This window comes from Euleptes europaea, chromosome 11 (genome assembly GCF_029931775.1).
Source record: "Euleptes europaea isolate rEulEur1 chromosome 11, rEulEur1.hap1, whole genome shotgun sequence".
In the NCBI taxonomy this organism is placed as follows: Eukaryota; Metazoa; Chordata; class Lepidosauria; order Squamata; family Sphaerodactylidae; genus Euleptes; species Euleptes europaea.
Genome location: NC_079322.1, coordinates 72735997 through 72756331, shown reverse-complemented (window position 1 = coordinate 72756331; position 20335 = coordinate 72735997). Strand labels below are relative to the sequence as shown.

The window sequence follows — 20335 nt, the reverse complement described above, 5'->3', positions numbered from 1 at the left end:
CTCTCCCCTGTTGGGAGGGAAATGCCCTGTGGTTTCCCTTCTTCTCATGGAAAGGGATACTGTGAAGAACAGTAAAGATGGGGGTTGGATCCCATATGGTCCCATTCTGCTATTGGCATTGCTTCCCCTGCTCTCGGTGCAAGAAGTTGTGGAACTCTCTGACTCAGGATGTGGTGATGGCTGCTAACTTGGAAGGCTTTAAGAGGGGAGTGGGCATGCTCATGGAGGATAGGGCTAACCATGGCTACCAGTCAAAATGAATACTCATCATGATGCATACCAATTCTCTCCCGTCTCAGAGGAGCATGTCTATTATCTTAGGTGCTGTGGAACACAGGCAGGACAATGCTGCTGCAGTCGTCTTGTTTGGGGGCTTCCTAGAGGAACCTGGTTGGCCACTGTGTGAACAGATGGGCCTTGGTCTGATCCAGCATGGCTTTTCTTGTGTTATTATATTGTTAAGTTTTCACCAAGTCTCCTTTTGCTGGGGGAAAGCTTCACCATTAGTGAAAGAGACCCATGCAATCCAGCCCAGGGTCTGAGTACAAGATCAGGGAGTACGTGTGATCCATTGTATTCCTCCCCTGTGTTGAATGAGGCAGAAAAGCTTTCTTTTTAAAAAAGGAAAAAAGAAAGAAAAAGAAAACGCGTGTGGAAGTTGTTTTCCTTTGATGTGCCTGCGATCAATAACAATGTAATGAGTCCGTCGTAAAACAAAGTTGGAATGGGGAGAATTGGCGATTTGAAGGGCTGCTTCATTCATACAAATTGAGTCAATAAATACTCTCTTTGTCATGCTGGGCTCAGTTAAAGCTTTGTTTGCTGACAAACTTGTGGGTGTTGCAGAGAAGAGGAATTATCTTGAACCACTCACCACACTGCAGCGTTTCCATCCTGCCAGATTAAGGCCTTTATGGCGTGATCTGGAAGCCAGCACAGAATACTGAGAATCTCAGGCTAGCCTGGTCTCGTCAGATCTTAGAAACTAAGTGTGGTTGGATGGGAGTCCATCAAGGAATACCGGGGTCGTTATGCAGAGGAAATCTATGGAAAACCACCTCTGTTAGTCTATTGCCTAGAAAACCCTACTGGGTCACCATAAATTGACTGCGTCTGGATGGCACTTTACAGATACACACAGAGTGACTATTCAAGTAAATTTTACAGGGAAATAACACCATGTGGTGGGACAACAGGGAGAACGAAGCCTGGGGAATTTCCGTCAGGGGGGAAATGGAGACGAATGTTTTTGTAAGGGCAGTGAAATTCCTAAGAGTCCCAAAAGCGACTGCGGCATAATGGTCAGAGTGTCGGATTAGGACTGAAGAGACCTGGGTTCAAATCCCCACTCCGCCCTGAAACCCACAAGGTGACCCTTGGGCAGTCACTTACCTTTACTTCAATCCACTTCATTGGATTGACCTGGAAGAGGGGAGAGCCACGTATGCCCCTGTCCACTCCTTGGAGGAAAGGTGGGATAAAAATGCAACAGAGGAATTTGTTTACATGCTGAGGTTGTTGAGCTCCATATTGGGTGAACTGGCAATCCATAGGCCTGGCATATAGTCAGAGCTGTACAATTTCAAAGCATGTATGGAGATTTTACCGTAGCTTCACCTACTCTGAGTTTATCCCCCTAAATCTTGAACACTGGCAGTCCTACCCATGCCCAGCAAAGCAATTCTGGCATGGGATGCAGCATGCCTGATTGCCTCCAAGCCATTAAAGACATGTGCATAGTGCTTTAGGAAAGAGGCGGTTAACTTAGCTAAAGCCAGCATTCATCCCAACTTAACCTGTGGGCTCCCCCCAGTGAACAGAAGGCCACCGTTCTGACCCATTACGACTTGTTGCTTAGTTCCTAACGTTTATTTGCCTTTCCTCTTTAGCTACTGATATTTCCCCTATTCTTTGTTTCTTCACAGTCGTTTTTTTACTATTAGGAATAAAGGCCAGTACAAAGAAGAATCAGGATGAAAAGATGGCCGACTTCTTGTTACCACTGGGTTCCAACAGCTTCCACCTGTTCACGCCCGAATCCTTGGCTGCGATCGAGAAGCGAATCGCGGAGAAGATCGCCAGGAATGCCAAGCAGGAGTACAGGGAGCAGGCGGCCGAGGAAGAACAGCCTCGGCCCCAGCTTGACTTGCAGGCTGGCAAGAAGCTCCCCGATCTCTACGGGCCTCCTCCATCGGAGCTCATCGGGGAACCACTGGAGGACATTGACCCGTACTACAATGATCACAAGGTTCAGCTCTGGCGTTTTAGCTCTGCTCTTGTTTTTAACGATGGTGGAAGAGTGGGCGGAGGAAAGGCTGTGGATTTCCGCTCATCTTCCTCTTACTTTCCGGGCGGCAATGATTCCTTCTTGGTTTAAGGATGGGGACAGGGACAAACTCCAGATGCTTAATATCTTGAAATTAGGTCACTGGGTTGGGGGGTGGGGGAAATAGGTGTGGGGGGGTTCATGGGGGAATTATCGTATTTCTGGGAGACATTGTGGTATTTATCTGGTTCAGATTCGTATAGATAAGTTAATAAGTCATGCCCAGCTACTTCAATGCATCGCGGCTAATGGCTGCCAGTTGGTCCCCGTTGACCACTAGCGAACTTATGGTATAAACGAACAAGGTTTTAGTTTTCTTTTTATTTTCTTTTGTACTCTCCCTGCTCCTTTCAGAGTATATGTAATTGATGTGGGTGAAGCACGTCCCTTCTTTTAACCCGCATCTTGTTGGACTTCTGTTAAAGTTATAGGAGAAGCACTAGTAAATAGGTGACAGCCGGCCTTATCATCCAAAGGCATTGCTGGCCTAACTGCACGCACTTCTGTAGTCATATCTTCCTAGATGCAGACATACTAGGGTTGCCATTCCCCCACTGGGGGTGGGGGATTCCCTGCTCTGAGCCCCCTCCCTTGGCGCTATTTGGCCAGTCGGCGGGGGAACTTACCAGTTGTAAACAGAGGCCAGCGTTGACACATCAGTGTCAACCATAAGTATCTGAAGTCCTCAAGGCTGCTTTTTTTCTGGAGCAAGGCCATGTTGGGCTGTTCTGCGGCAGTGGTTTTTGTGCGCTGCAGTCTAAAAGACAACATCTGGCCGCCCCTGAATGGTCGCAAGACGCGAGACCATCTCTGTGCGGTCTTCTCTGGAGTTGCCCCAACTTTATGGAACTCCCTTCCTGAAGTGGCGTCACCTCTTTGGTCTTTTAGAAGACCGCTTCAAGCTTTCGTTGTCCGCAAAGCTTTTAAATGCCCTTGAAAGGCTTTTAAAAATGATCTCCTGATTATTTCAGATGCGGATTGATTTTTAACCGAGTTTTGGATTGGGAAAATTCTCTGTTTTGTATTGGTTGTTTTCATCCAAGCATTTTAATAGTGGTTATTTTTGTGCTTTTGATTGTGTTCTATGGTTCATGTGATTTAAATAGAAAAAGATAACCAAACGGAGTATTATATTGTTAATCTCATTGCAGTATCTAAATGTTCTAAATAAAAATGTATAAAAGCCAGGGAAGGTACAATCTGGAGAGAGGGAAGCACCAGGGGGAGGTGTTCCTATCTCTCTCCTTTGCCAGTTTTTCCAGTACTCCCATTAGAAAAGTATGCAAGGGTTGAAAAAGAATTGACAACACCCAGACAGATTCCTAGAAGCAGATCAATCTTCCTTGTTGACGAGCAGTAAACTATCACTGCATTTCTGTAAATGAAACATTGGCAGTGGGGAAATATAGAATTATAGACAGGTGGCTCTGGTTTAGACAGTCCGAAAGAACACTTTTGGTGGGAATTACATAGAGCTTTTGGTAACTTAGGCAACATCAAGCCCGTGAGTAGCGCTATCACCTGTTTTTTTCTGGCAAGGCTCTCATGCCTTCAAAAGCTCAATAACAAGCAGAGTTTCTGCAGGTGAGGGTTGTCCACACATGCTGGGGTTGCCAACCTCCAGGTGGTGGCTGGAGATCTCCCGCTATTGTAACTGATCTCCAGGCAACAGAGATCAGTTCCCCTGGATAAAATGGCCGTTTTGGCAATTGGGGGAGGGGCTGTGGCTCAGTGGTAGAGCATCTGCTTGGCATGCAGAAGGTCCCAGGATCAATACCCAGCATCTCCAGTTGAAGGGAAGAGGCAAATAGGAGATGTGAAAGGCCTCTGCCTGAGACCCTGGTCGGAGTAGACAATACTGACCTTGGTGGACCAAGGGTCTGATTCAGTAGAAGGCAGCTTTGTGTGTTCATGTGACTCTGTGGCATTAAAGTTCCTCCCATTAAAGTTCCACCCCCAAAATCTCTAGGTATTTCCCAACCCGGAGCTGGCAACCCTAACACATGCAGATATAGTGAGGTGGAAAGCTTCCCCTGCTGAATTTCTGCTTGTCGCTCAGCTTTTAAAGGCATGGGCATCCCACCAGAAAAGAGTTGGCTGCTCGACTCCTAAAGCCTGTGTTCCAACATGCAAATCGGCAATACTAAATCCGGATTTTTGGAGTTGCCGCTGGAGTTGCCAAAGAGCAAGTTTGCAGCTGCGGATTCGTGTCCCGAGTAAGCAGCGGCATTTGTACAAATAGTTTTTGGGGTGGAGAGAGGAGAAAGCAGAGACTTAATGAGAATACCAAGAGTGAGAATACCAAGAGTCATGCTCAATAACTCTGTCTGTTGCAAACCTTGTACAGTTAGCCGGGTTGTGACGTTAAGCATGGAAATAATGTGCTGTGTAACATGGCCTGTACCAATGTGGAGTTTTGCACCGGATGCATACCTTTTGAAGAGGCGCATGTGCATTTCTGCACACCTGTTCATCCTGGCATTGGTCCTCATTCAAAAAGAACTGTCGGGGCTATTGAGCATATTCTTTCACACAGGGAACAATGTCTGCGCAGTAGCCTGGTCTGCTGTTGTTGAGTGGGAGATGGAGAAGTCCAATAGCCTAGCTTGTTTCTTTAGCAGGATTCTGTCGTGTGGCTTGTGATAACTGATTATGAATGTTCTTTCATCCTCTCTTTTGTTTTCCAGACATTTATAGTACTGAACAAAGGGAAGACAATCTTTCGATTTAGTGCCACTCCTGCCTTGCATATACTTAGTCCTTTCCACCGAGTTAGAAGAATAGCAATTAAAATTTTGGTTCATTCATATCCTTTCACGTGGCTTTTCTCCTCTGGAATTATGCCCAGTGCCAACGGACGTGGGTCGGGAAGTTGTTCTGTGTTTCATTGCTCCTCTTCATCAAAGGGAATGCCAGGGCTTTGTGCCTTTTGGCATTCTAATTGGGTGGAATTGTTGCTTTTTAAAGTGACATAGGGATGCCTATCCTGAACTTCAGTGGGGGTGGGGGTTAGTGGTACAGCACTTGTCTTGCCTGCCAAAGGCCCCATGTGGAATCCCTGGCATTCCCAGCTAAATGATCATGGGTTGCATGAGAGGAAAGATCCTTCCCTGCCTAAGACCTGCTGCCAGTCAGAGATCATTTATGCATGGGAGTTTTACTTGAGGTTCGTTGCTCGCTGGACGCACACTTTCCAGTTGGGAATCTCTGCACCAGCAGCCTCCAAGCGCCAATCAAGTCCCCGCCCCCTTAAATGCTGATTTGTAATTGGCTTACTTTGCAGTGCTCACTGTGAGAAAAAAATCCCCCCCAAACCCAACTACCACATAAAAAACAAGTTAAGAACAACAGCAACAAAAATGAAGCAATCTGAAAGGGAGTGGGGGAAGAAATCCAAGCCTTGGTTTTAAGAACCTCTTCTTCTGCTCAGAAAGAGCTCTCAGGAAGCAGGAAGTATTTGATTCCCCGTCTCTGGACAAGCTGCTTTGTAATTGTCTGTGAGTGAAACCAAGTTTGCGTGCCCCGCACTTTGCCTTATGCACGGGGATTTCACCCGGGCTTTGCTCAGGGAAGATGGACAAGTCGTGTTAACAGAGAAATGGGAAGACCCAGGCTTGGCAAGGGCTGGCAGCGAGGTCATTTCTAATGGATGGAAAACTCATTCAGAACTCCAAGGAATAACCGAGTCAGACCAGGGGCGAATGTGAGTCCAAGTACCCATGCAGAAATGACCCGAGTAGACAATACCCAGCCAGATGGACCAATCATCTGACTCTGTAAATGGGAACTTCTTAAACTCTCATATATGTAGTTCAGGGGGAAATAGAATACGCTCCTAATTGCTTATGTGTACTGCGAGCATACTGCGATGATTAAAATTCTGTGCTCAGGCAATAAAATTTCTGCACCAAAAAAAAGCTGAATTCTGCGACCTGAATAAATTACAAAGACATGAAATAGACAGGATTTCCCTTTCCCTGTAATACAGTGTAGATTTGCTTAATAATCATAAAGGTTATTCAACCATCCCTTTGGCTTTTGAAATGTCAGCACGCCTTCAAGCCTAAGGGCTAGAAACTAGCGTGGTTTTTCTTTTGTTTATGAAAGCTGGATTCTGTGCCTGGTGTTTCCTTCTGTGCTTTCCCACACTTTGCCAGACTGCAGCGTTTACGTCGCCCTTAATTCAACTGCATTCCCCAATTTTTGATTTGGCTTTGTCCGCTAGGATGACTCTAATTAGATTGCAACCTTTAAAAAAGAACCGCGGGCATTGCTCTTCTGCATGTAAGAGCTGCCTGACCCAAAAAATCCAACAGGTGAATCTTTTTTCCTGGTATGCAGATAAATGAGAAAGGCTTCGCCTGAATTTTGGCCTCACCTACACCTGCTAGTTAAGGCACAGAGTGAAGGAAACACGATGTGGCTCTATCATGAGGCCTCGGAAAGGAAGAATGTTGTTCAGCTTCTTAGGATGGTTACAATTTAGGAGTCTCTGCTCCCAAACAGGTTCTGTGGTTTAGCCTTGCAGCTACAAGTGGTTTGCTATGGGGTTTACAGCGCAACTGACAAAATAAATAAATAAATAAATAAATAAAACTGAGTACACAATACTGACTTTGATGGACCAAGTGTCTGATTCAGTATAAGGCAGCTTCATGTGTTCATGTAGCTTGGATCCCACCTGGATTTCTGTGGGCACAAGGGGGGATTTTTGCTAATCCCCCCTCTCGAAGGACACCTCCCATAAACTGGAGAGCCAGTGTGGTGTAGTGGTTAAGAGCAGTGGTTTGGAGCAGTGGACTCTGATCTGGAGAACCAGGTTTGATTCCCCACTTCTCCACACAAGCCACAGATGCTAATCTGGTGAACTGGATTTGTTTCCCCACTCCTGCACATGATACCAGCTGACTTATGGCAGCCCTGTAGGGGTTTCCAAGGCAAGAGATGTTCAGAGGTGGTTTGCCACTGCCTGCCTCCACGTGGGCTGAGAGAGTTCAGAGAGAACTGTAACTGACCCAAGGTCACCCAGCAGGCTTCATGTGGAGGAGCAGGGAATCGAACCTGGTTCTCCAGATTAGAGTCAGCCGCTCTTAACCACTGCACCACGCTGGCTGTGGGAGGTAGGAATAAGCAAAAATTATCCCCCCTGTGCCTGTGAAAACCTAGGTGGGATCCAAGCCTGGGTCCTCATCATGTGTGCATAAACTCATCATCACTGAGACCCAGCGTGGTGTAGTGGTTAAGAGTGGTGGTTTGGAGCGGTGGTCTCTGACCTGGAGAACCGGGTTCGATTCCCCACTTTTCCACATGAGCGGCGGAGGTTAATCTGGAGAACTGGATTTGTTTCCCCACTCCTACTCATGAAGCCAGCTGGGTGACCTTGGGCCAGACACAGCTCTCTTAGAGCGCTCTCAGCCCCACCTACCTCACAGGGTGTCTGTTGTGGGGAGGGGAAGGGAAGGTGATAGTAAGCTGATTTGATTCTTCCTTAAGTGGTAGAGGAAGTCAGCATATAAAAACCAACTCTTCTTCTTCTTCTTCTTCCTCCTCCTCCTCCTCCTCCTGGATAGAGTACTGGACTAGTGCCTTAGAGATCCAAGTGTGAATCCCAACTCTATCTTGGGAGCTCGCTGGGTCAGTCATCTTGGGCCAGTCACTCTCTCAGAGCCTGACCTACCCCACAGGGTTGTTGTTCTGATGATAAAATGGAAAGGGGAGAAGCATGTTGATATTGGGGAGGACAGCAGAGTATAAGAATCTTGATATATTTTAATAAATAGTGCCTGGAGTTATGTTACTCAGTGAGTGATTAAAATATGAAATTCGCTGCCAGAGGATGTAAGGATGGCTACAGGCATGGACGGCTTTGTAAGGGGATTAGACAGGCTCATGGAGGATAGCTATGGCGACTAAAGGGAACCTCCACATTCAGAGGCAGTCAACCTCTGAATCCCAGTGCCAGGAGGAAACACCAGGGGAAGACCCAGGCCTCCGTAGCCTGTTGTTTGCCTTCTAGAGGAACTGGTTGGCCACTGTGTGAGACAGGGTGCTAGACTAGGTGGACCATTGGTCTGATCCAGCAGGCCTCTTCTGATGTTCTAATGAAGGCCTCAGCCTCTAGGCCCTGCTGTTGGACTTCCAGAGGAACTGCCTGGCCAGTGGGAGACGGGATGTTGGATTAGAATCTAGTCACTAGATGGACCACTGGTCTGATCCAACAGGCCTCCATGCCCTGTTGTTGGATCTCCAGAGGAACTGGTTGGCCACTGTTTAAGACAGGACACTGAACTGGATGGACCAGTGGTCTGATCCAGCAGGGCTCTTCTTATGTTCTTATCAAATACAGCTCCTACTACTGGCAGAAAATCTTGCAACCCTGATGGAGAATAAGAACTTGAGCCAAAGAGAACACAGATCCAGTAGTGGTTTCTGTTCCAGCCTCTGTTTCCATTGAAGGTCCAGGATCTTTGGGCTGCCAAGTCTTTCTTTCACTCATCAACTGTGAGGAGGAAGAACAATCCCCTCCTCCTGGCAGACAGGAGATGCCTCTCTGTGTTCAGTGGGACAGCCTTTCCTGTCGATGAAAGACATTTCCATCAAGGGGGATCCTTTACAAACCAAGACCAACTTGGCCGAATACGAAGTCAATGACTCCCGCAAAAAGCAACTGGAATCACTAAGTATTTGAGCAAACACGAGCGGAGAGAACAAAGAAGACTAGATCTATCTATTGACTGGTGTGGGAACACCTCCTTCTGATGGCTCTCCATCCAGTGTGGGAAATGCTGTAGAAGGACATTCATGGAAACATAGAATTATGAAGTTGGAAGGCTGCATCATGGGTCACCACATCCAGTGTCCTGTCTGAGATCCATGCCTAAACCTTCTTTGTCGTCTCCTCTTTGCCTTCGTGGATAGTTTCCTTCTGGAGCTAGAAGGGATGAGCAGAAGCTCTGTGTGAGACACATGGTTGCCTGTCAGTATTATTTGGGACTGCAGGCGAGCTTTGAATGTTCCACCACAGAGAATAATTCTCTTGCAAGAGATTTCCCAAGGGAGATTTCCCTGGGAGGGGCCATGGCTTGGTGGTAGAGCACCTGCTTTGCATGCATAAGGTCCCAGGTTCTATCCCCAGCGTTTCCAGTATGAAGTATCAAGTTGTAGGCGATGGGACAGACTTCAGGAGACATGGGAGACTGCTCCTGGTCAGGATAGACAACATAAGAACATTAAAAAGGCCATGCTGGACCAGACCAAGATCCATTAAGTCCAGCAGTCTGTTCACACAGCGGCCAACCAGGTGCCTCTAGGAAGCCCACAAACAAGACAACGGCAGCAGCATTATCCTGCCTGTGTTCCAAAGCACCTTATATAATAGACCAGTGATCTGGTCCAGTATAAAGCAGCTTCATGTGTTTGGGAGTTGAGCCCCAGCAATGAAGAATGAAGCTGCAGGAAGGGGAGATTTTGGAGGGAGGGAGGCGGATATTGTGTCTTCTGTATTAATTTTGGTGGAAAGGGCCGTTGAATTGCAGCTGACTTATGGTGACCTAGTAGGGTTTTCAAGGCAAGAGACATTCAGAGGTGGGTTTGCCATTGCCTGCCTCTGAGTAGCGACCCTGGACTTCCTTGATGGTCTCCCATTCAAGCACTAAACAGGATCAACCCTTCTTAGCTTCCAAGATCTCACAAGATCATGCCAGCCTGGGCCATCTAGGTCAGGAGCATTAAGACTGAGAACTGTTAATTCCAAAACGAAGTGCCAGAGTGTGTGGCTGCACAGGAGCTGTGCCTTCTGACCTTATCTCATCCTCCTAATCTTAGTATAGCTGAATCTTGATACAGCTGAAGGTGGAGGATGAGAGATTCAAAACAGATAAAAAGAAGTATTTCTTCCCACAATGCATAGTTAAATTTGAAACTCCCTGCCTCAGGATTTGGTGATGGCTGCCAACTTGGAAGGCTTTAAGAGGGTAGTGGACTTGTTCATGGAGGAGAGGTTTATCCATGGCTACTAGTTAAAATGAACACTACTCATGGTGCATGCCTATTCTCTCCAGGATCAGAGGAGCAGGCCTATTACATTAGGTGCTGTGGAACACAGGCAGGATGGTGCTGCTGCGGTGGTCTTGCTTGTGGGCTTCCTAGAGGCACCTGGTTGGCCACTATGTGAACAGACAGCTGGACTTGATAGGCCTTGGTCTGATCCAGCATGGCCTTTCTTATGTTCTAGATGCAATTTGGTAGTAAAGAAAAGGCTGTCTATGCGTAGCTTGCAGGATCTGTCCGCTATTACTTCACGTGTTTGTAGCTGAGCCCTGGAACTGAATGCAGATTCCTGGGCTGAAGGAGGTTTGGCCATTCCCCACCCGGGGCTCTGTTTGAATTAGGTTGCCATTTCCATGGTCTATTTTGGTGCTGCTTCGGTTCTCCTTGACCTCCTCATGATCCGGTCTGTCAGCTTCTTTGGCATCTTCTCTGCATGAAGTTCACTTACAGAAATGACGGAAGGCTTTCAGGCTTCCAAGTGGGCAGCTTCTAGAGGAAGGCAAAGCTTTTCTGAGTCACTTTATTTTACCTTCACCTGCATTCCTTCCAATTAGAAGAATGTAATGTCAAACTCCGCTCTGTATAGAGGGCCATCCACAAGCAGTATCCTGCAGTGAGATGAACCAACAGAATGCTCCTTTCCGCTGAGTTTTTACAGAGAAAAGTGCCAAAAAGGAAAGTAGAGTCTGGTTCAGGTTACCCTTAGAGATGTACAGGATCACACACGCTTTTTCACTTCCCTCAAAGTTATAAGGTGTTCTGGTCTTGTACCAGAGACTCTGCTAGTGGGACCAAGGGACCGTACAGTCTGTGCCACCATAGTATGTAATCTGGGGTATTCTTTTCCGCTCTTTAGCACCACCCATACATGTGTCAAGAAGTGGTACTGCATTTACTGGCTTTGCTGGGTTCCAGTGATGCTAGAAGAAGAAGAGTTGGTTTCCATATGCTGACTTTCTCTACCACTTAAGGGAGAATCAAACCGGAAACAAATCCAGCTCACAAGATTAGCATCTGCCGCTCATGTACAGGAGTGGGGAATCAAACCCGGTTCTCCAGATCACAGTCCCCCGTTCACAGTTCTCTCAGCTCTCTCAGTCCCATCTACCCCGTAAGGTGTTTGTTGTGGGGGGGGGGAGGGCAAGGGAAAGCAATTATAAGCCACTTTGAGACTATTTATGGTAGAGAAAAGCGGGCTATAAAAACCTACTCTTCTTCAAAGAGGCAAAGTTGTTTTTATTAGTAGTAGTATTTCGTTTGCTGAGCCCTGCTGGGGTGAGGGTCAGGTTTCTCCCTCCCGACTATATTCCTGGGCTACTAGACAAATACACCTCATGACATTTCCGGGGAGTCCTCGCGGCTGTTCCTTTCTTGCTCTACAGATGCTGTCAAGGCAATCAAGCTCAGAAAGCGCAGCAGGGCAAAAGCCATCCTCTCCCGTATCCACATTTTGAAGTCAGGCTCTCTTTCTCCTGGACTGCATTCTAGAGAGATTTGACTGCTGTTGTTTCTTATGTTCTTCAATAAGAGTGTTTTGGGTTTGTTTAAAAACCAAGGCTTGAAGGTGGTTTGGCAGGCGCGGCTTGAAAGCGCCGCCGTTTTTTCCTGGAGCCTGAAAGCTCCTGAGCTACCTAACCTCTTCCCATTGAAACATTAATCTCCGTGCACGGATCTGTGTAGGAAAAGCCTAGGCTCGGTGGCTCTAATTCCACAGAGGACTGTAACGCAGGGAGGCTTTAAGCCGAGTATTAAAATGCATGTTGCCGGTGACTAAGCAAAGCCTGCATTTAGCTTCCGTAACCGTTAGCAGGGGGGGTGTTTACGAGAGAAGCATGTATTTAATGAGACAGCAGAATATTACAGAAAGCATGGGAAAGTGCAGCAATGGCAGAACCAGGAGCATTCTGTAACCCCATAAAAATCTGTATTCAGGTGTCCCAAATTGCAACTTAGAAACCAACAGAGTTAAGAATAGGATAGAATAGAATAGAATCATAAAGTTGGGATCACCAGGGTCATCTAGTCCAACCCCCTGCACAATGCAGGAAATTCACAACTACCCCCCACACCCCCAGCGACCCCTACTCCATGCCCTGAAGATGACCAAGGTCCCCTCCCTCTCACCATCTGCTTAAGGTCATAGAGTCAGCATTGCTGACAGATGGCCATCTAGCCTCTGCTTAAAAACCTCCAGGGAAGGAGAGCTCACCACCTCCCGAGGAATCCCGTTCCACTGAGGAACCGCTCTAATTGTTAGAAAGTTCTTCCTAATGTCTACATGGAAACTCTTTTGATTTAATTTCAACCCGTTGGTTCTGGTCCTACCTTCTGGGGCAGCCCTTCAAGTAGAGGATTGCCGAGTTGTTTTCTGTTGCCCCAGAAGGTCAGACCAGAACCAACGGGTTGAAATTAAATCAAAAGAGTTTCCGTCTAGACTTTAGGAAGAATTTTCTACAGCTGTATAAATTACAGGTTAAAATGGTGGTGGGGGGAGAGACACCAACCTGAAGACTAAGCTGGCTACCCAAAGGTTGGGTGGAAAAGAACTTAATTATACTTTGAAATATATTGATTATAAAGCGCTTGTGCAGATATTAAAAACAAGCCTATATGGCAACAAATGCAAGGTGGATAGTCTAAAACCACATGCCAAATGTGGTTGTGCCCCCAGGCCTTTATCAGTGGTCTAATAAAACATCTTATACACACATACGCATGAATAGGGTTGCCAGGTCCCTCTTCTCCACTGGCGGGAGGTTTTTGGGGCGGAGCCTGAGGAGGACAGGGTTTGGGGAGGGGAGGGACTTCAATGCCATAGAGTTCAATTGCCAAAATGGCCATTTTCTCCAGGTGAACTGATCTCTATCGGTTGGAGATCTGTTGTAATAAAGGAGATCTCCAGCCACCACCTGGAGGTTGGCAACCCTATGCATTAATCAACAGATAAAACAATTTTGTAACAGCCCAGGTATGCATTTAAGGATGTACTCTAAATGAACTCTGTGCCTATGATGTCAGATTGTTATTAAAATGTGTTTTAAATTCCACCAACGTGGAATGCACTCTGAATATTTCTTTCTGGGTTGGGCTGACCTTACACACAAAATGTGCATCACAGTATTGGCCAAATAGGCTTGTGTTTAATATCTGCATGAGCGCTTTATAATAAATATATTTCATAGTATAATTGAGTTCTTTCCCACCCAGCCTCTGGGTACCCAGCTAAATTACAGGTTAACCAATTTTGCGCCGTCTCTCATTTTGCATAAAATTTTCTGAAACATTTACTCCTTGGCTATTAATGTGTCCATCCCACCCAAGAGCTCTGTTTCGCAGGGGAAAGTGACTCTTTGGAACCTACTAACAGCTACTATTAAGTCATTATCTTTTCAATATCCTATCTCCCATTTTATGTTGGGTGGAGATTTCAATGCCCGGATAGGGTCGGGTGTAGTAGGCATGAGACCAGGTAAGAATGCTCAGGTCATTGTGCATTTACTGCTTGGCAAAACTTATTCTAGGGAAGGAGCTACGAAGAAGAAGAGTTTGTTTTTATATGCTGACTTTCTCTACCACTTAAGGGAGACTCAAACCAGCTTACAATCACCTTCCCCTCCCCACAACAGACACCCTGTGAGGTAGGTGGGGCTGAGAGAGCTGTGACTAGCCCAAGGTCACCCAGCTGGCTTCGTGTGTAGGAATGGGGAAACAAATCCAGTTCACCAGATTAGCCTCCGCCGCTCGTGTGGAGGAGTGGGGAATCAAACCCAGTTCTCCAGACTCCACTGCTCCAAACCACCACTCTTAACCACAACACCACGCTGGCTCTCTACACCACATGGAGAGGGGCACCTAAATCCTGCCCTTGGACCAGTGGCAATCTTACAGATCAGGTTCTCAGCTTCTGAGATTTTAGCAGCAAATTTGTCAGTCTTAAAAAAAAAAAAGAAATAAAGAAATAGAGGAACCTGAAATCTGCACCTCATACCAAGCAACAGTCTGCTAGGACCCTTTGCTACATTTCAGTTCCTGCCCAGATTTGGGGTTTTCCTATTCCCCGCCTCACTCACACCTGATCAGAACTCTTTGGACTGTCCTGGAGCCTTTTCCTGACATTCCCTTGAGTTTTGGCAACGTGGATCCTGCAGTGGGGACACTGCGTGAAAATAAAGCTTGGCATTGCATTATTTTAAGCGATCGGCTCTGAAACAGGCTCTGAAAAGAAGTTCTCCCTTGCAAAGGAATTCTCTGCAGTTGCTCTGAGCAGTATAAAAGCTTGAATACTTTTCAGGGAAACGTATTTGTCAGAGGCAATCTAAGCCTTGACAGAATGCCCTGTTAAGTCCAACTGTATGGAAGTTGGCTGCAGTTATTGAATGATGGAAGATGTCCATTTGGGATGATGATGAAGAAGAAGAGTTGGTTTTTATATGTCGACTTTCTCTACCACTTAAGGAAAAAACATCTGTCTTACAATCATCTTCCCTTTCACTCCCCACAACAGAGGTAGGTGGCGCTGAGAGAGCTCTAAGATACCTGTGACTAGCCCAAAGTCACCCAGCTGGCTTCATGTGTAGGAGTGGGGAAACCAACCCAGTTCACCAGATTAGCCCCCGCCGCTCATGTGGAGGAGTGGGGAATCAAACCCAGTTCTCCAGATCAGAGTCCACCACTCCAAACCACTGCTCTTAACCACTACACCATGCTGGCTCTGAACTGAAGAGGCAGGGCCAGTTCCCAGTGTTTTTTTTTTTTTTTTGGGGGGGGGGAGGTGTTCTCATCAAGATGTTTTCCAGGATTCCCTTCCCCCACTAAATGGCACCGTGGCTTATCCATTCCACCGACTCCCAAAAGGGACACATTGAGTTGGAGTCTATCAAATTTATCAGCACCTGCCAGAGGGGGGCAATTCTGTCCTCCTTTGGCAGCCCTCCAGTCCCCCCCTCCACTCATGTTGCTCCCCAGGGGTTCCCTATTTGGGGAGCAGTATTTCAGGAGCCAGGGTGGCATAGTGGTTAAGAGCGGCAGACTCCAATCTGGAAGAACTGGGTTCAATTCCCTGCTCCTCCACATGAAGCCTGCTCAGTGACCTTGGGCCAATCTCAGTTCTCTCTGAACTCTCTCAGCCCACATGGAGGCAGGCAATGACAAACCACCTCCAAATGTCTCTTGCCTTAAAAACCCTACGGGGGTGCCATAAGTCAGCTGGGACTTGATGGCACACACACAAAGTACAAAGAGAGCCAGCATGGTGTAGTGGTTAAGAGCGTTGGACTCCAATCTGGAGAACCAAGTTTGATTCCCCACTCCTCCACATGAAGCCTGCTGGGTGACCTTGGGCCAGTCTCAGTTCTCTCAGAACTGTCTCAGCCCACATGGAGGCCGGCAGGATGGTGCTGCTGCAGTCGTCTTGTTTGTGGCTTCCTAGAGGGTGGCCACTGTGTGAACAGACTGCTGGACTTGATGGACCTTGGGCTGATCCAGCAGGGCCTTTCTTATGTTCTTATGTTCAGGCAATGGCAAACCACCTCCGAATGTGTCTTTCCTTGAAAACCTTACGGGGTCGCCGTAAGTCAGCTCGGACTTAACCGCGCTTCCCACCACCACATTTCAGGAGGAACGTTGAACCTTGAACTACAAGGAAAGGTGGAATGTTTAAATGAATAAATAAATGTTTGGGAGGCGCAAGGCAGAGAAGACCGGAGCTCAGCCAGCCAGGAAGTTCAAGGTGGCGATAGAGTTGAAGAGTGAAAGTCACGCAGCCCAGTTAATTTGCAGATCACTCAAAAACCCAACAGGGATGACATGACAGAAACGATGAGTAGCTGTGAATTGAGTCAGTCAGTTAAAAGACGTTTGAAGGATTTTGGCTCTAAGAGTATGCTGGTTAGAGCTTGCAGAGTAAGTTCATCCTTTTCAGTTGGAATTCTTCCCCAGATAAAATTGCCAAACTACCTGTCTGAATAATGTCTTCCAAAATATAGAAGGGCATATATGCTTGCACATTTGAACACCTTGCCATCTGCTGTGTTGTCAGGAAGGTTTTATGGTACTCCATGCTCTAATAGATTCTGCAGATGTGGTACTAACCAAACTGACTTATAGATCATATTCTTTCGGATTGCCCCGAATTTTCAGATTTGAGAGCTGGATTGATTTTTCCTTTGCTTAACCAGGACTCTATCTCTCTAGACGCGAAGGGGAAAATCCTAAGGAGGTCTGCTTGGAAGTAAGTCACATCAGTGGCGGACATACATTTTTGGGACCCTGAAGCTTGAACTGTTATGGGGGCCCCTTCACAACCAGCAACAATAGGGCAACATCCAACAAGGTCCAAAGGGCCTTGCTGCCCTTGCAAGGACCTCGAGGCCCAAATGGCTGAGAACAGGGTGGTGGGGTGGAGTCCTTGAAAATGGCCCATACGGTGAGCCCCTTCCCACCAGCAATGAAGTCTGAGTAACAGCTGTTATCTTCTTCAATGGGGTTGTTCTATGGCAGATATATCGGTTAATTCTTGAATAGAGTAGAAGGTCATCAGAGGGGGCTCTTTAGGATAAAGGGGTAAAAATCATATTTTTGGTCTTTTTATGGTTCCAATTGGGTCTAGCCTAAGGGCTGAGCTATAGAACTATTAAGCTGTGCACCAATGAAGGATTCGAGGATCCAGCTGACAAAATGTAGGCTATGAAAAGATTCTGGCAAGCTCAGTGAGCCCATATAGCTGGGGGTTTGGGCTCTGAAAGCCCCCGAGAAACTTTTGAAATTTGACCAATTACAGGGACATTTTGAGGCCATATGAAATGGGTATTAGAGCATATTCTAAGGTCAATACTCAGTCCTTCAACCCATTAGCTTATGATTCTATCACTAAAATAGCCTTATTTTAATAGCAAACACTTTAAAAAAAACTCCATCGGTTTTGTTGAAAAATTCACTCATTAAAAAAAAAAGTTGCTTCAGGGCCCCTCTGGGATTAGGGCCCCTGAAATTTAAGCTTCATTAGTTTCATAGTAGACCCGCCACTGAGTCACATTTTATTCAGTGGGGCTCACTCCCAGGAAAGTATTCTTAGGAATGCACTCTAAGTCTTCCTAGTTACCAAGTGATGAAGACAAACAAGTAACTTTGCAGGTGTCTCAATTTTTGGCTGCTGTAGTAAATTGACTTTGTAACTCTGGTAGTATACCGTAGGCTTCCCTTTTGGTGTGCAATGGCTCACTGTTTATAGCGTTTGTCGTGAAAACAGTAATTAAGAAGAAGAAGAAAAAGGTTGGATGTCTTTTCAGTTTTCTCCTTCCACCCAATTGAAATCTCAAATAGGGAACTGGAATCTGCTGCCAGATGAGAAAGAGTTTCCCATGGCACAATTACAACCCCCTTTAAGAAAATGGAGTCTTTTCGTGCATGCCCTAAATCTATCATAAAAAAAAAAAATCTGCTCAGTTGCTAACTAGCCTGGTTATTCCCACGTGGACACTTAGAAACCAATAATTGGACTCCGGGGGACCAGTCAGCCAAAGCCTGATTCAAAAACATTTTCCACTGCTGGGACTTGCTCCTCCCAACGAATGGCTGCAGAGAAGAGCAGGTGGTTACCCTCATTTTCTGCTCGCATTATTTTATGAGCATTAACCTCTATAATAGGGATAAGCAACTGGAGGCCGGGAGCCCCAATGGGGATTCTGCTTCGGTCCCCAGGGGAAAAAAACAACTTCATTCCTTCCATCAGTCTCCTTCACCACTTTCTCCCACGTGAGTCAAGGGCTCCTTAAGGGACTCCTTCCTGTGTGAACAGCAACCGAGAATCTGGCAGAATTTGCTTCTACTCTTCCTCAAGCAAACAGAATTGAGCTTATGAGGTGCTGAAAGGAAGAGGCCTTTGTTTGCTACTCACAATGCAGGCAGGGAGTTAAAGTGCCCTTTGGTTGTTCCTTAGTAAGAGGCTCAAACATACAAGAAGAAGGAAAAACTCTGCCAGAGTCTCTGGGGTTGCTCACGGGGTGGGGGTGGGGGTGGGGGGAGGATAAAGTAAAGTCTGGAAGTAAGTGGCTGGGCCAGAGCCTCTGCTGTTCTTCGCACTGGGAAGAAGGGAGCCCTTTTGCGCTTTGATATGAGCAGATGAACGGGCCAGGAAGGCTTAAGAGCAGCGGTTCCCAAACAGCGCTTCCCAAACATCCAAAAACTCAACCCCAGTGCCCCCAACCCTACCCTATCAAAAGCATTATTCCAAATAGGGGTTTGCGTGGCTCACTAAAGAAGATAACGACCATAAAATTTCCAAACAGTAACAATTAAATGCACATCTATTCAAAATCAAATCAAAACTTTTTGGTTGAAATTTATTCAACAAAACTGATGAACTTGATCCAGCGGCGGCAGCTCTTCAAAGTCTGGATAGTTTCCACCAATTTTGCCAGCATGATGCCATAGTTTGATCTACTGTAAATTAGAGAACAACACAGTCAAAGGGGACCGCCTCTAGCGCCCCCTGCTGCCCCCTGCCTCTTAGTGCCCCCCCTAGGTAATCCCACCCACCCCCAGGGGGTGGTACTGCCCACTTTGGGAACTCACTGCTTTAGAGGATGTAGAGGAGCGGCTTTCTCTGACTCCCTTTGGTGGAAGGTGCCATTGAGTTGCAATCAACTTATGGAGATCCCTCATGGGGCTTTCAAGGCAAGGGCTGTTCAAAGGTGACTTGCCATTGCCTGCCTCTGCGAAGCAACCCTGGACTTCCTTGGTGGTCACCCATCCAAGTTCAAACCAGGGCTGACCCTGCTTAGCCTCTGATAGCTGATGACATCGAGCTAACCTGTTGAGAGCCAGTGTGGCGTAGTGGTTAAGAATGTGGACTCTAATCTTGAGAACCGGATTTGATTCTACACACCAGTTGCAGATTCTCATCTAGTGAACCAGGTTGGTTCCCCACTCCTCCGCATGAAGCCTGATGGGTGACCTTGGGCTAGTCACAGTTCTCTCAGAACTCTCGCAGCCCCACCTACCTCACAGGGTGTCTGTTGTGGGGAAAGGAAGGGAATGCAATAGTAAGCCGGTTTGAGTCTCCTTTTAAAAGGTAGAGAAAATCGGGGGAATAAAAACCAACTCTTCTTCTTCTTCTTTCTTCCTTCTTCCTTCTTCTTTCTTCTTCTTCTCATAGAGTTGTTTGGACCACCAGGGTTATCTAGTCCAACCCCCTGCACAATGCAGGAAATTCACAACTAACTCCCCACCACACCCCCAGTGACCCCCTACTCCATGCCCAGACGATGGCCAAGATGACCTCCTTCTCATGATCTGCCTAAGGTAAATTTGAACTCGGGTCTCCCAGGTCATAACCCAACCCACTAACTACAACACCACACTGGCTTCCAGAACAATCGCATCGGGTCTCCATTTCCTCTTTTGATTCCCCAGACCGACCTTTCCCCGAAACCTTTGGCATAACTCCTTAGCTCTTATTCTCAAGTACCCTGAGAATATATATAATGCCATGGAGTCTTTGCTTGCATCCTTGGCGTGGTACCTTGCTTTTCCCTTCCTCTGTGCCCTTCTAGAACCCATTTAAGTCTAGAATGCGAGTTCCTGGGGCAGAGCCTGCCTCTTTTGCTAATCTAGACTCTAGCTAAAATAGGCTCTTTGTGAAGTCTATTTTAACAGAAGCTAAACTTGGCTTCTTCAGATTCTGCTCTCATCCAGTTTGGGGGCATCCCCCCACCAACACTGCATCTAATTTATTTTGGCATGTATCGCTGTATGGATATAATTTCACCATGCATATTTTAGAACATAAACAACCAGGCCAGTAGTTCTAAGTGGAGGGAAAGTGTAGGAATGCATTGCTATTATTGGATATTTCTTACATTTTTGTCTTGTAATAAGTTTGGAGCCCTGACCTTGATGGCCCAAGCTAGCTTTATCTTGTCAGGTCTCAGAAGCTAAGCAGGGTCCACCCTGGTTACTAGT

General features: G+C 46.7%; 1 protein-coding gene across 2 annotated transcripts in view; it reads left to right on the top strand.

Annotated features, from left to right (window-relative positions):
* Nucleotides 1–1968: 1968 nt before the first annotated feature.
* Nucleotides 1969–20335, top strand: part of LOC130484301 (sodium channel protein type 5 subunit alpha-like) — a 229386-nt gene continuing 211019 nt past the window's right edge. For both annotated transcript variants that reach the window (XM_056857212.1, XM_056857211.1), the window contains exons 1-2: nucleotides 1969–2248; nucleotides 5014–5132. In XM_056857212.1, the coding sequence (XP_056713190.1) occupies nucleotides 1982–2248; nucleotides 5014–5132 (386 nt within the window). In that variant the 5' untranslated portion in view covers nucleotides 1969–1981. The remainder of the gene's footprint in view (nucleotides 2249–5013; nucleotides 5133–20335) is intronic.